The sequence below is a fragment of the Peromyscus maniculatus genome, chromosome 19, assembly GCF_049852395.1.
Source record: "Peromyscus maniculatus bairdii isolate BWxNUB_F1_BW_parent chromosome 19, HU_Pman_BW_mat_3.1, whole genome shotgun sequence".
In the NCBI taxonomy this organism is placed as follows: domain Eukaryota; kingdom Metazoa; phylum Chordata; class Mammalia; order Rodentia; family Cricetidae; genus Peromyscus; species Peromyscus maniculatus.
The window spans coordinates 74,149,089-74,165,385 of NC_134870.1; the positions used below are offsets into that span (position 1 = coordinate 74,149,089).

At 48.1% G+C, this 16,297-nt stretch overlaps 1 protein-coding gene across 6 annotated transcripts in view; it reads right to left on the reverse strand.

The window, feature by feature from the left end:
- Positions 1–257: 257 nt before the first annotated feature.
- Znf236 (zinc finger protein 236) overlaps positions 258–16,297 on the reverse strand; it is a 101,935-nt gene continuing 85,895 nt past the window's right edge. For 5 of the 6 annotated variants that reach the window (XM_076555630.1, XM_076555628.1, XM_076555631.1 and 2 more), the window contains 5 exons: positions 15,512–15,643; positions 12,242–12,439; positions 8,555–8,684; positions 5,891–6,067; positions 258–4,575 (listed from right to left, as the gene is read on the reverse strand). In XM_076555630.1, the coding sequence (XP_076411745.1) occupies positions 4,454–4,575; positions 5,891–6,067; positions 8,555–8,684; positions 12,242–12,439; positions 15,512–15,643 (759 nt within the window). In that variant the 3' untranslated portion in view covers positions 258–4,453. The remainder of the gene's footprint in view (positions 4,576–5,890; positions 6,068–8,554; positions 8,685–12,241; positions 12,440–15,511; positions 15,644–16,297) is intronic. The other variant, XR_013046208.1, reaches the window with a different exon arrangement.

Below are 16,297 nucleotides of genomic sequence, written 5' to 3' on the forward strand. Positions count from 1 at the left end.
CTGGAAAAGTGACAATAAACAGCCAGTGCACTAAAAGGCTAGTCATCAAATTGCTAGGTCAGTCCCGCATACTGCAGCTCACATGAACAGGCGGGTCTCAGTCACTTTCATTCACCCAAGTCACTCTGAAACACTGCCTACACGACAGAGGAACAGAGTGTGCCCCAGAAGAAAATGTGGTCAGCCCCACGCCCCTAGAACACACTGGGCACGTGGTCACCACTCACCCCAGGCCACAAGAAGTAAATACACGGGCGTTTTAAAATAATACAAAAACTATTTTTATTGTTTTAAAAGCCAGCACAATGGCTTTTGGCATAACTATCCATTTCTAATACAAAACTGGATTAAATAAATATCATCCAATGTATAAATAGACCATGAGGCAATTCTGAAGATAAAAAGAGAACTTTTCTGTAAATTAAAAATTTAACTTTGAATTTTCTTAGTGGAGGCTGAAGAACAATCACTATGGCATTTTAGAACTTGTCAAATATACAAATCTTGATTCAATACAAAAGTCTTCATGCCGTAAGCATCACACATAGAAAAGATCAAACAGCACGATGTTTTGATTACTGCCTATTGCCCCTGACACACGAACAAATCTATACCATTTAGTCCATACCAAAAATGACCACAGCGCCTGTGCAGGTAGGGTGTGAAGTGGAACACATGTTCACCTAACTGTGAGGGTGTCTGGGAAGACAGGCAGAGGCAGCAGTGGCTGGCCGGCCGACCGACCGTCACACTGCCAGGGTGTGCAGTGGGAAGACAGTCAGGCAGCAGTGGCGGACCAACCGACCGACCGACCGACCGACCGACCGACCGACAGTCACACTGCCAGGGTGTGCAGTACAGGAATCAGCTTCCCGTGAATTACATAGGTCTCATTTTTAGAGAGCAAAGAGGGTGCAACCAGATTTCAAGTTGTTTCACTAAAATAAGATAAAAAAAACCAAAACAAACAGATTAAGTGACACTAAATTGGGCTCTCGTGGGTAGCTACTTTGAAATACTTTACTTGGTTTTTTGGTTTTATTGTTTTGAGACGGTCTCAAGTAGCCAGGCTGGCCTGGAACTTGCTATGTAGGAGAGGCTGACTTTGAGGTTCTGGTCTTCCTGTCTCCATTTCCCAAGTGTTGAGATTACAAATGTTGAGATTACAAGTGTTTGCAACCAGAGCCCACTTGAGACTTTCCTCTCAATTACATGAATTTTACCCACATGACATGAATATAAACCAAGTGCAAAAAAAAAAGAATGGACTATGGACCAATCTCACTGTGCATAAGATTCATGAGTCAGCAGCACCAGGCCCTGGAGTCACTGTTGATGGGGACTTGGAAGGAAGGGCAAAGTATGGATTTTGAAATAGGGTATGGAGAAAACCTTATGCAAGGAGGCATGAGCTATCCCTCAACCCGAGAGCAGGCCTATAGATACATCATTCCTTATAAAATGCTACTTACATACATCTGTGTGGTGTCATTTAGGTTGGAACCTGAGTCTTAGTGAGTGAATACACTTCTCAAAAGAGGGCCCACAGGAAGAACTAAATCTCTCTCAAATCTAGACTACACAGATGTGTTCAATTCATGGTGCTCCTGAGAATTTGGAGGAACAGAACTCAAAGTTTTTTTAAAATGGTGTAGAGGGTATACAAAGCAACACACATTTTCTGTTGCACACGGCCCACTGTATTGGCACCTTGCTATGGAAGTAATTTCTAAGGAGCCTCTCTGGCCTCCTACGGCATGCTTCTCCCCTCCCTGATTTCTTTGTGCTGCTACATAAGCACCCCAGCACTGACAAGCGCCCCAGGAGACCTTGATGGGTGTGAGAAGCACTCCTATTTACATCACGTGTCCACTTTGATCTAGGGCCTACTGAACGGTCTGTCCATGCCAGATTCTCCTGTTCCCTCGGCCTCCTCAGCTGTACTAATGATTAGCTGCATCCTGCCTTCAGAGATATGCTTAGCTGTTCTTCTACCAACCAGGAGCCTGCTCCAGGAACCAAGTGGCTCCACAGTACTGAAGGAGCAAGTGGCACCCACAAGATTGCACCCGACACAGGATTTGTTGTCAAGGGCCATATCCGACTGTCAGCCTTCAGGGAGACAGCGAGAGGATACGCACCCTCTGGACTTCACACAGTTAAAAGAAATAGCATTACAGTTTTGTTTTGTTTTTTTCTACTAAAAATACCTGAAATTTATTTCCCACCCAACTAGTGATTCTGAAACATGATTTAAAAACAAACAAAACACATACAGCACATTTCCTAATGTCATTTTGCATTTAGTTATTTCAAAACAGATATGTTATATAGAGTGAGTTCTAAAAATACAGTTCTCTATCCTCCAAACCCTGGTTATACATGAGGCTAGAAATCACCTTCCTAAAACAGTATTTCAAACATTAAAATACAGAGATCGACCTGTAAACCACAATATTCAAGTGAGTTATCTTCTCGAAACCTTGTATTTTCAAGGAATGTTGGCAAAGAAGCAGCTTTGATGGTAAGAAAGTAAATCAAAATACATATATGTCATGTTTGTTTGCTAGTAAATTGAGAAAAAACAAAAAAAAATTGATTACTGGTAGATTTTCTTTTCTTTAACCCAAACAAAAGCAGGCTTCCGATTCCCCTGGTCAAGTCTTCCTCACACAGGTGACTGCCAGTCAGTGCCAGCATTCACCACACAATCAGGAAGTAGCCAACCTCTGTACACATGTCCTGAGATGACAGTTAATGCTGAAAGGAAAATAAATAACCCAGCAAGAACAAAACAATTTAAATCCAATCATTTCAATTTGGGGGTATTTGTTCATTAAAATTAATATTTCTAAAATACTTTAATAAAAAATTAAAGAAAAAGTGCATTAACAGCAGAGACTTTAAAACTCTCTCACGATTACAACTCTTCTGAAAACACTACCTTAGCCGGGTGTACACACTGACATTCAGGGAGCCTGGGGGTCTTAAGTCCAGTATTACAAGGAGTCAAGTAAGGCTTTTTTCTTCTTAAAAAAATATACAATACACAAATCAGTTTGGAAAAAAGTAATAATATTTAACAATTCTCTGACTTAAATATTTTCACATAACAAAAGTTTTTATGTCACTGTCAATATTACTTATATACAGACGACAAAATGAACAAAATCAAAGATGCCCTTTTAAAATAACAGTGAAATGTCTCTCTTCAGGACTCTTAATGAACAAGTCCACATAATATTTATAATAAAACTGCTCTCTTCTGAAACCAAGGAGGCAATGAGAGAAAATAAAGGCAATTTTTTTTTTCAGAAAAAAAATAGAGCCCAGCTTTATGTTACAATGAGAAAGATATCCATTTATTAACAGAATGAACACGACACCGGTCTGAAGTGCACCAGGGAGTGGCCTCAGATGCGCTGTGACGAGGACTAGTGCTTCTATTTACAAACTATACTTCTCAGCCACACGGAGGCCCATAGATCTGTCTATGTACACAGGTATTCACATATCGAACATATAAATAGTTTCCAGGGAACTGACAGGAAGTGGGGACCTACTGTCTTTGGAATGCTGAGGCGCACGCACTGCTCAGCGCAGGAGGATTTGGTTTGGGACATGTCTCAGGTAGCACTGCTGACACTGAAGGACCCCCTGAAGTGACGGCACACCTCCATACGCATGAGTAGAGAAGTCGCAGGGTGTGGGTCCTTAGCCTTAAAACACAGGTCATCTACTGAGGTGGACAGAGACAGCTTCCTGTCCCTTAGGAGACAACTGTCACTCCCTGCTCACAGGGTATGGCTTGTGCTTCTGCAATGACCTAATACATGTGACTGGACAGACTCATGCAGCAAGCGTGTGGACATCCATGTGAGCAGCTGGTCCTTGCCTGCGGTCACATTTTCTCCGTGGCCCTGCTGTCGCCAGATCTTGTGTTCTTCTAACTAGGGATTAGGTGTCTGTGATGGAGAGAGAGCTGGTCCAGCCACCTCTCAAGGCATCAGTTACATGAACTGAGTGTACTGAAAAGAACTGACTGCTACTAATTAGTAAACCGCAGAGTAAAAGTGGAAAAACATCCGTGTGAGATGGCACCGCTTCTGAACTTCATGAACTGCCGTGCGTGTGTTTTCCCATCTTGTCTTTTGCTAACACCAATCCCACTGCAATGATATTCAGGTCCAGGTCATCTGCTAAGGACATACCCTGGCCACGAGGAGGTCAAAGTGCCCACGGTAGTGCTCGGGTTCTGTGATTTGTAGACCAATGAAAACAGTGCGTTTGCATTTTTTCCTATTAGTCCTTGAATGACAATGATTCTTCAAATAATTTTAGTTAAAAAACTACTGTGGTAGATTTTTAACACCAAGTTTTAAAACAGAAACTCTGAGTGATCTAATCTTCACAAATGTAGCTTCATGGATGCTCTCAGCCTTCTTCCATGGCATCAGAAGACATTGGTTAGGGTCTGCCACTCGCCCGCTGCCTCCTGCACCACTTCCTCTAAGTGGAGGGTCCTTAGCTCTTCCCCATCCTGCTCCTGGACCACAGCGGCTGCCTGCAAGGTTGCTGCGGAAGCAAAGAGAGAGTCAGCCTGCGCTCTTAGAAGCAGGCCAGCATGCACTTTTAAACAAGAGCAGACGGAAGCAAAGAGAGAGTCAGCCTGCGCTCTTAGAAGCAGGCCAGCATGCACTTTTAAACAAGAGCAGACGGGAACCGGAGAAAAGAAATCTCGAGCTTGCTTTGCTTCCCTCCCATCTCAGTGAAATGAAATAATCTGGGCCCAGTAAATCATTTATCAACTTGTAATTCTGAAGCTGGAACCCTAGGCCTCACGCATATAAGCCAGTACTGAACCCTAGGTAAACTTTCTGATGGTCACAGCCTCTGTGATGTGGGCTCTCACATCCTGAGGCTGTGCCAACACAGAATCAGTGACAAGCAACTACTAACACTCACAACATGGACAACTTCTCTAACAACAAGCAGGAATTGCTGGCAATAGTGACCTTCTCTCCACACAGGACACAGCTCTACCCCTTGGGCGCCCCAGATACGTCTAGACACAACTCCAGCGACTACACAAAGGTTATCTACGGTCACTAATAAAACATACCATCTTACAACTACATGAACTTTACACACACAGCTGTGAAACTCAGATTTTAACTTTCCACACTCCCGCTTTGTGTAGCTCCCACCACCAGTGCGACAGGACCTAAGTGATTGAGTTTGCTAAATAAGACGCTGCTGCCATGCTACTTTGAGGTCCAGACCTCAAGCAGGACACAGTCATGCCCTATGACCTGATGGCATCAGTGCTTGCAAACCACAGAGAAGCCCAACTGCTGTGGCCTGGACCCAGTCGGTAGAATGGAGGCAATGGTGTTCAATGTGGAGTCCACAGGCCCCGCCTCCTGACACTCAGATGACCTCTGACCCGCACTCCAGAGAGTCGTGCTGTCCACACTGCTCAGCACTGGTCTCCCTCTAGAAAGCACTGTCTGAAGCTGGGCATGGTAGTGAAAGACTGAAATCCCAGTCCTCAGGAGGAGACTGAGAGTGTGAGGCCAGCCTGGGTTCTACAGTTAAACTCTGTTTCAGGAGAAAGAAGAGAAGAGAGGAAGCGGGGAGAAAGAGGAGGAATAAGAAGATGAGGAGGCGAAGAGGAAGGGAGGGCGAGGGGACAGGGAAGCGGACACAACACAGGCTTCCGGCCCTGCTCAGCTTCTCCCCAGCTCCCTTGCGCGGGCCTCTTCCGTAGACTTCAGTCCCTACAGTGGCTATGGTGCGCGGCCCCAGTGAGCTGTGTAAAGGGAACCCCTGGGAAACACCAGCGCCCTAGGTGTCCAGCAGGGTGCCTTCTCCGGGACAGACTTCTTACCCACAAAGCTGTGCGCGCGCTTCATGTGCAGCTTCATGTTGCTCTTCTGCGTGAAGCCCATGACACAGTAGTCACACCGGTAGGGCCGCTCGCCAGTGTGCTTCTTCATGTGCACCTGCAGCGCGCTCTTCTGGTTGAAGGCTTTCTCACACAGCGTGCAGTGGAACGGACGCTCCCCTGTGTGCGAAAGGCGGGCCGGGGTCAGGGTCAGGGTCAGGGTCATTCTCAAGACTGCACACACAGCACACACTGTCCTCAGTCCACACATGCTCACTGCTGAGGACGACTCAGCGACATTCCTCCTGCCACCACCTGAGTGCTGGTTAGCAGGGTGCTGGCAGAGGTACTCCATGCTGAGACAAAAAGGAAACCTTCTTCAATGAGTACCCAGACTCATAAAAATATCCAGAAATAGAATACACATAATTTAAACAAAATGTTCTAATATATTTCATGTGATACAAGAAAAAGACACCTGAACATTAGAATATCAGCTCTATTTAAAGTATGTTTTTCTATCATCTTTAAAATGCTACTGGATGGCTTTCAGGTAAATGCAGAATCCAAGGGAGCTGCCAAGTGTGGCATCCGCTAGGAGCTGCCCAGATGAATGCATACCAGACTTCAGTGTCTCCCTTGGCCAGCCATGGTGGTCCTGCTTCTTGGGAGCAATCCCCCTACCACTGAACCATTTTGGGGACCTAGGGGTGAGGTATGACCTCTCCCCAGAAGCCTCTTGCTGCAGTATCAGGGCCCTTCCCCACAAGGCCTCCCAGACTGTTCCCAAACAGCAAGGATCCATGACTCCCTGACTACATGTTGAGCTGGTCCTGTTCCTTCTCATTAGTGACCATGCATGGCACCGGGGGCTTTATCTCAGCATCCTAGGGTGAGGCCCCAAAACTGAAAAATTTCTGACCATCCTCCTAAGTGATTCTGAGCTGTTCACCAGCTGCTTCCAGGGGAGGAGATAACAGGCAGGCCTGGCTAATCGCACAGCTCTTAGAGCAGTTATCTGGCTAGGAGTAATCCACACCCGCAGGAGCCAGGTTTGGCCAACCTCTTGGAAGTCAGAAATGGCCTTTTCTCCAGAATGCCCAAGCCAAGGGCAGAGCAGCCCAGCTCAGCCCCCAGCGATCTAAGAACTGGGAGGTAGCAGTGTTCTGTGGGGGGCTGCTGCATCTGCTACAGAACCAAAGGTGACCAGACGCCTCCCCCCTTGCACGGGTTAAGATCACAGCAGCCTATCGATCAGGACCTAAAACCCAGTCAGCAAAGTCCCTGCCCTCAAAGGGAAGACCAGCTACAGGGACAAGCAGCTCAGCACGGACCGCTGGCCTGAGCGCTGCAGCCGAGCGGAGCAGCAGGCCAGGAGCTGTGGAAGCAGGAGCACACAGGGAGGGACCGCCTCACTGTCTCCTCTCCACAACGACGTCCTTCCCAGGGCATGTGCGCTCGGGGCTCAAGCCCCTCAGGCAAGCCAGTATGTCTACCCCACAATGACAACGCAGTATCATTATGTACCATCAACGCACAGTAGAGGGCATGAAGCAACCACCATCAAGTTCAATGTTTTCCTCGGAAATAAAATCTTTAAAATGTTTAAAGTTCAGTCTCCACCACCCATAGGGGAAAGTACTGTTAGCACAGTGCCTCACTACAGAGGAAACAATGGAAAACTCAGAAACAAGAACATAATTTTCACCAGGCAGTGGTGGTGCATGCCTTTAATCCTAGCAGGAGGCAGAAGCAGGTGGATCTCTGAGTTCTGAGTTCAGAACTGTAGGCCAGGCTGGTCTACAGAGTGAGTTCCAGGACAGTGAGGACTGTTATACAGAGAAACTCTGTCTTGAAAAAGACAGACAAACAAACAACCACAAACCCACAATCGACTGGAAGCATTGTACCGACTCTGTGGATCCTTCCTGCACTTGTATGTGACAGAGCACACAAGCTTTGTGGGGAGGTGGTCAGGACAACCTCCAGTGTCATGCCCCAGGGGCTGTCTATTCTCATTTTGTCTGTTTGTTTTTGTTTTTGAGACAGAGTAATCCTGCTGGCCTAGAACTTGCTATGTAGACCAGGCTAGCCTCAAACTTACAGAGATTTGCCTGACTCTGCCTGTCCAGTGGGATTTAAAGATGTGTACCACCATGTCCGGCTTCTTCGTTGCTTTTGAGACAGTCTCTTTCTGTCTGGAACTTGACAGGAGGCTAGGCTAGCTGGACAGTGAGCTCCAGTGTCCTCGGGCTCTGCCTCCCCAGCAAGGCAATGAGACATGCTACAGGCCAAGGGAGTTTGTTTCTCCGCCTGCTTTTCCTCGGAAGAGGCTCGAGCAGAGGCAGGCAGAAATGCAGCAGAGTGCAGTCAGCAGAGAGCCCACAGCAGCCGGCCTCGAGGGCTGGAGAGGAGCCCTCTACCTTCTCAAGCAGAGGGAGAGGGGCCACAGCATGGAAGCACTCCTATTTCCCAAGGTCACAGGGAGAACTACCAAATCTCAAGTGATTGAGTTAAGGTGGTAAGGTGATCAAAAACTAGGGCAAAGTGAAACACAGGGACCTTATCTGTAAGTAAGGTATCATATCCCACAGCTATCTCCACGGTTAACTCCGAGTTCTCAGCAGTGACCTGTTTCAGGCACAGCAGCTCGTCGCTTCTCACTACCTGTGTGGATGCGGCTGTGCCGTTCCAGCTGGCTGGGCTTCGCAAAGGCCTTTTCGCAGGTGTCACATTTGAATACCCTGGGCTTCTGAGAGCTGAGCGAGGGACCAGCCTGGTGTGTCAGCATGTGCTCCTGGCAGGACACACAGAAACAGCACGTTAGGACACACGGAAGCCAGCACACGTTAGGCCCTAATGGAACTGAGAGATGTGAAACAGCAACAGAAAGGAATCATTAAATCCACTTGGCCTCTAAGGCCAACCTCATGGTGACGTCTGACTGGGGTCTCAGGACCTGAGCCCATCACCGTTGCAGGAGGGTGAGAAGCCAGGGCCTTGGCAGCTTCTTGTCCACACAAGTGCAAAGACAGCTCAGGAGACTGCGACCCTCACACAGTGTACTCCAGGGAAGAGCCTGGTGGAGCCTCTCTGTTCCCACATTTCCTAAGTTCACCTGGAAGTCAAGGCCCACAGCCAGCTCACAAAGGCTTGGCCTAAAAGTTCAGGGGGACGGAAACTGTCTCAACAACTCTCACACACACCTGTAGCTCTGGGTGGGTCCTGCCAATTATAAAATAACACTGGACAATGCATTCCACATCTTCTGACAGCATCAGATAGCTGTACTTTGTATGGATGTGACTCAGTCTGTCAGTGATTCTACATCTGTGTGATCTGGCTTTCTCAGAAATATGACAGCCACTGTACTGTGTCCCCAAGGCTGGCACTGAAGCTATTTTCAAAGTTTTATGAAGTGCACAGTCACCCTGACAGAGGAAGGAGTCTTTAGCCTGCCTTACGCCCTGAAGCAGGATTCAGAGAGAAGTGAGCTCTCCACTGTTCGCCCCTGCACCAGATTCCTGGAGAACACTGCTCCAGCAGACAGCCTATGAGGTGGGTCAAAGGACAAACAGAAAATGAGAAAACTGCTCTTAGCCTAGGTGCCGAGGTCAGGCTGCAGAGCCCAGGACTTCAGCCGTCACCTGAACACTGTGCTGTGCCTACTCCTAATGCCTGGAACTGATACTCATTTATGTAGAGCTGTGTGAACACCACGCCTTCAGAGGATGAAGTCATCTACTTACGGAGCTATTTCTTTTACAAACCCTAGGCACTTGATGCTCAGAAGGCAGAAGGATAGAGGAGAATGGATAATCTACTATTGGGAAGGACCGCGTGGTAACTCTATAAGCCATTTCCAGAGAAGGAAAGTTGCTGTAACACTGGTAGTGTGCACAGCATTCGAGCTGCTAGTTGAAGCTGAGGCAGTGACAACTGCATTCTTTCATCGCAGCAGGTAGAGTTTGCTACACTGAGACTGAGTGGCTCTCCAGAATGGACGAGCATGCAGGAGGGCCAGTCAAGTGCGGCTCTCATGTTGTCACCACAGATGCTGGCATGTCTGTTCTATGCAGGGAGCTCCTGCCTAAGTGCTGAGCAAAGGAAACACTGAAGTGTGTAGCAGACAGACAGACTTCCACTGTTTGGCCAGGTGGACAGAGCGGAGACTGGGGGAGGGGTGTCATGGTCCTGGGGAGGCATGCCCTATATGGAGCAGATCCAGGGAAGGAAGCAGTGCTCTCACTGTTCACTAGCCTTCCTGTACTGCAGATCAGTTCTTCCAGGCCATCAGAAAAGGGAAATCAACACTCTGCCAGGAGTGACTTGTTTAGGGGAACACAGAGAGGGTTACCCAGCAGCCCCTGTGTCCTGTCTGGGAATGGCCCCAGGTACGGCCCACGTGCTTTCCTGGAGCTTCCATGGGAAAGAGCAGAGGCTTAGAGGGCGTCAGCAGGATAAGGACAAGGAGTTTCCAGCAGGGAGACATCTGAGCAGGTGCATGCGAGCGTTGTGTGAGCCCTTGTGTTAGGTAAATGGATCTGAGACCGCTCACATTTCAGCTTCAAAGCACAAGAACATGGACAGAGAAGAGGTCCACCACAGGGACCTCTCAGGGTGAACCCTGCCAGTGATCCCCAAAGAAGCAGACTAGAGCTTTTAAATATCTATCCACCCTGTCTAGTGTTTCTCTTTCCAATCCAGTTTCCTCTCCTTCACCCCGATCAAGGCACTCTACTTGATCTGCAGACATGGAAAAGGATCGCAAGCAATCCTGGCTTCTTTCATCTCCAAGCCTCCATGTGTGAACATTGGCTAGTGAGGCTTTGGCTTCGATGAAAAGGAGGAAGGGTACCCCAGGCCTACAGAGTGAAGACTGGAGTCCCACACAGCAGACAGAGAGGGGGTAATCGGCTCATTTAAAGTGAGGTCCGCTCGCCATGATAAAGGCAGACGGAGCCTCAGACTGTCCATGTTCCAAGAGAACAACGAGCTTGAGCTCGGGTGTGTATAGTAAAGAGGAAGCATTTGAAGGCTATCTGCAGAGAGTCCTGCTGGAGCCTCTCGAGGAACACAGAGCCCAGGTTCCCAGCAGGCCTCCTTATGTATGTGGCTGACATTGCTTGACTACTCTTTGGACAGGGTTAGATTTATAGGAAAGGAGGTGAAAAGTACAGGACGATACCATGTAACTAACTATCCACACCTCACAGGCACAGGTTCCCCACCCTTACCCTTCCTTCTGGCATGGAACATTGTCGATTCAGACTAGCAGTGATACACTATTATCAGCTTGAGTGGACACCTAGTTCTTTCCTGATAGGAGAGCTGACCAGGCCCAGACACACATTAAACTGTCATGTCTCCACATACTCCTCTTTGCCACAAGAGGTTCTCGGCCTCTCCTGCTTCAGACAGCCTTGACTGTTTTGAGGATTCTTGTGTATTCTGAAGGACACCCCCCCTGGGATTTGTTGGACACTTTTGTCACAGTGAAGTCACAGCTTTGCTCCTGCCGCACACTAGCTGTGTGATGGGGGTGCTGACTATGGCCACCTTCTCAAGCAGCCCTCGTCAGGCTTTTCCCCTGCAGCTCTGCTGGTGTCTGCTCCTCTCCTTCCTCCTCCCCTGCTGCCCACAGGGTGGTCTTAAAGGAAAGGGGAAGGCTGGGTATGATGGTGCTTTAATCCCAGCACTTGGGAGAGGCAGAGGCATGTGGATCCCTATGAGTTCAAAGCCAGCCTGGTCGACATACAGAGTTCCAGGTTATCCAGCACTAATAAGTGAGACTTTGTCTCCCCGCCAAGGGGAGGGGATGGTACCTTAGCTTGAAGTTACTTCCCAGGATTCTGCATCCTTCCTACACATATGTAAGGCCCCTCCTTTATCTCCCACCTCGCTGCAGTGGCCTACAAGGTGAGGAACCCTAAATGCTCATTGTGTGTTGGCCAAAGGGGTCCCTGCAAGGCTGCTCCCAGGTGAACAGGAGTTTTGTTAGTCACCCTGTGCTTATCAGGGACACTGTGTCATACTGCAGATATCAGCAGCCATGAGTTTGTTTTCTCAGAGCCTCAAACATGCTGACAACTTTTCACATTTCTGTCAATATGATGAGTGAAACATGATCGTCTGGTGTAACTTTAATTTACATTAAAATTGATTTTGAACTGCACATAAATGTGTAATCTACTCACAAGCACTCAACAGGCCTGTTACGCCTACAACTTGGTACACACATTTACATCACTAACTGCTTCTAGAACAGGGGGAGAAACGTGTCACTCGGTTTTCACTTTCGTTAGAGGGTGGTGGCTCCCCACAACTGGGCCGCCCACTGTCCCCAGGGTGTACCTTGAGGTGTGTGGCCCGCTTGAAGGCCTTCCTGCAGACGCGGCAGCCGTGGATGCGCTCCTTCCCGTGCACCTCCTTGCTGTGGTGCATGAGCACGGCGGCTGAGGAGAAGGCGCGCTCGCAGTCCAGGCACTGGTGTGAGGGGCCCTCCTTTTCAGGCTGGCTGTTGGGGGTCAGCTGGGCAGAGACGTCAGTCACCTGGAGAGAGTCACGAGTTCCACATTACTGGGAAAGTGTGCTCCGAATGCCAGACAGGAGAGATAATGGCTATGCTGCCTGTAAGGCCGGAAAACACGGCTGCCTCGGCATCACTGGGGTACTTGAGGACACTGGCTAATGAGGGTTGGGGGACACACCCACCACGATCAGCCCAGCTCCCACACTGCTCTCTTGGCCACAACGGAACACCACCGGGGCTGGTAAAGACCAGATAAGGCTTACATGAAAGGTTTGGCATGTGAAATACCAGACATTGTTGAAAACGCTGTGCTTTGGACCAGTACCATGTTCAGCTGATAAAGATACCTATCTCCAAGCCTAAGGGCCCTGGGACCCACATGTTGAAAGGAGAAAACCAACTTCTCCATGCTGTCCTCTGGTTTCCAGCCCATGTGCTACTGTCCCCCAAACACATGCATACACAGGGCACACGCACATAAAAGACAAGCCTAACAAAATGCTGGGGTTTGGATCTCCATATACTGCCCTAAAAAACTTGAATAGCAATCAATGGTGTTTCATTAGCTTTGTTTGAACTAAGTTATTTTACCTAAACTGCGGGTCACCAACTAATGAGTAGGTTTTCAAGTCAATTTCATGGGATGCCACCAGAACTTTCAAGAACAGCAAATAAAACAGAAGGCTGACTGTGCATCCCACAGAAACAGGAGACCTCAGCTTCAGAGATAAGTAATGATCTAATGAAGCAATTATAAAGAAAATTTATATGACTTGCCAACATTTTTATTTCTAGTTCGTTGAATACTGTTTTAAAACATCAGAATATTCAGGAATGGATACAAATAATTAAAAAGAACAAAACAGAGAATAGCAGAAGACACTGCAAAAATGGCTTTTTGAAATACTCATGTCAGAGAGAGAGTATGTGTGTGTGTCAGTGAAAAAAATACACAAATATGTTAAAGTATTCACATAAAATGCATTACTTGTGAATGAAAAGGTTTGCAAGGCCCAGGATAAATGATTATCAAAGTCATTCTGTAATAGTGGGTAAAAGACGGTGGTGATGGGAAAAAGACCTCCGGGGAGTGGGGGGTGGGAGCTCGGCAGTTAGGAGGACTTGCTGCTCGTGCAGAGGACCTGGGTTCGGTCCCAGCACCCCATGGCCGCTCACAACGGCCTGTGATTACGGTTCCAGGCCCGGATGCCCTCCTCTCGCCTCTGCATACACGGCCAGCACATGACGCACAGGTGAAGGCAAGACACTCACAAACACAGAATGGGTCTTGAAAAGAGAAGGAAGAAAAGAAACGCAAGCTATGAAGACTGGGTGCGACAGAAGCCTGCTACCTCATCGTTGGAAATGCACAAAGTTGCTTCTCCACCAACATTTTAGTCAGGAGACGCTGATCTCTGCCCCACTTCACTCATTCCTTCCAATAACTAAACCGCTCTCTCTCTAAAGTTTCCACGGGAGCCAGCTGACTCAATGAACAGGAAAGCCGACACAACTGTCTACAACTGTGCTCTACCCATCAACGGTGCAGGCGCACAGCTGGGCCTGAGTGCTGACCCGAGCTCTCCCCCACCCTGCTGTTCCTACTCTGCACCTTCCACTGAGGCAACAGAACCTGACTCCACATGACCACACCAGAGCAATCCGCGCAACACACACGACTCCACATGACCACACCAGAGCTCTCCGTGAACACACATGACTCCACATGACCACACCAGAGCTCTCCGTGAACACACACAACTCCACATGACTACACCAGAGCAATCCGCGCAACACACACGACTCCACATGACCACACCAGAGCTCTTCGTGAACACACATGACTCCACATGACCACACCAGAGCTCTCCGTGAACACACACGACTCCACATGACCACACCAGAGCTCTCCGTGAACACACACGACTCCACATGACTCCACCAGAGCTCTCCGTGAACACACATGACTCCACATGACCACACCAGAGCAATCCGCGCAACACACACGACTCCACATGACCACACCAGAGCTCTCCGTGAACACACATGACTCCACATGACCACACCAGAGCAATCCGCGCAACACACACGACTCCACATGACCACACCAGAGCTCTCCGTGAACACACATGACTCCACATGACCACACCAGAGCTCTCCGTGAACACACACGACTCCACATGACCACACCAGAGCAATCCGCGCAACACACACAACTCCACATGACCACACCAGAGCTCTCCGTGAACACACACGACTCCACATGACTACACCAGAGCTCTCCGTGAACACACACGACTCCACATGACTACACCAGAGCTCTCCGTGAACACACACGACTCCACATGACCACACCAGAGCTCTCCGTGAACACACACGACTCCACATGACTACACCAGAGCTCTCCGTCCTGGGAGTCTTTGTGGCAGATACTAGAGTTTGACACAAAAAAATTAATTATACACACTGAGATTGCAGCTATAAGCTCTGGTCACTGAAGATAAAACTGGGGAATTCCTTGATGCTGCTGACATCTAATCTTATGAAAAAAAAGTCCTTGTCCTACTGAAAAACTGGTGAACTAGTTGATGTCTCATTTCCTAAGAATGTTCACACCAAGTTTAAAGCTCCCAGATTCACATCACCAATCACCTACTCTTTACTTCTGACTCAGCCAAGTGCTGGGAAACATTGTAGACTGTTTATATTCAGACTGTCATTCCTACAAGTATGGGTCCTAAAACAATTAAACAAAAAAAACGTCTGACCTATACATATGCAGGTAATATATACATGAAAAGGAAAGGAAGAAATAAAAGAACCAATAAGTACTTCAAGAAAATATATAAAAAGAGCTATGAATTCAAGTAAAAAGCCCCACGACTGAGCAGGAAGCTCATCACATCACTGCTGGCCACCCCTGCTACTGACCAGGGCCTGGGGCTGTCATCTGCCCTGGCCATGAGAACCACAGAGCTCAGCACCCATGCTCTGGCTCTGACAGGGCACTCAGCACTCACAAAGGGCCACCCCACATGGCCCCTTCTCTGTTCCTTCCGATGCTGACTGTGAGCAACGCAGGTGCCACATACCTGGTAAGCTATTTCTTCACCAGCAGCGGATGAGGACTGTGGAGTGTGGCTCACTAATATGACTTGTGGTGAGCCTGCTCCACCTTGGCCTGAGAGAGAGGGATCCGTGAGCAACGCTGGGAATTGCTGGCCCTGGTAAAAGATTATTATCATTTTAGTAGCTGTCACATAATCAAGCCATGAGTAGTATTTTTAAAAGACCATTAGGGGTTGACAGTGTGGCTCAGTGGGTATGGAGTCTGCTGCCAAGTCTAAGGGCCCAAGTTTGGTCCTCAAGACCTACACGGTGGAAGGAGATAACTGACTCACACAAGTTGTCTTCTGACCTCCACATGAGTGCCAGGGTACATACATGCCTGAACGAACACACACACACACACACATTAAATAAAAATGTAATGAAAATAAAGATCTTTTATGGCACAATCACTTTGGAAATTGAAATTCACCATATGACCACAATGAAAGAGGTCCATTTGATGCCTGGCAGAATGTCTCAGCAGCCTGAATGTGGGAACTGCCCAATTCTCATCAACTACTGGATATGTAATGGACTAAGGGGTATTTGTGCAAAGGAGTATTAGCGTGACCTAGCCACATGCAGGAATATTTTTCAGCAATAAAAAGGGTAAAGTAAATACATGCTATATAACATGGGTGAACCCTGGAAACCCATCCAAGTAAAAAGGGCCACTCCCAAAGCCCCACGCGATGTCTGACGACATTTACATGAAATACACAGCACAGACAAACCTGCAGAGAAGAGGAATGGTTGCAGAGGCTGTC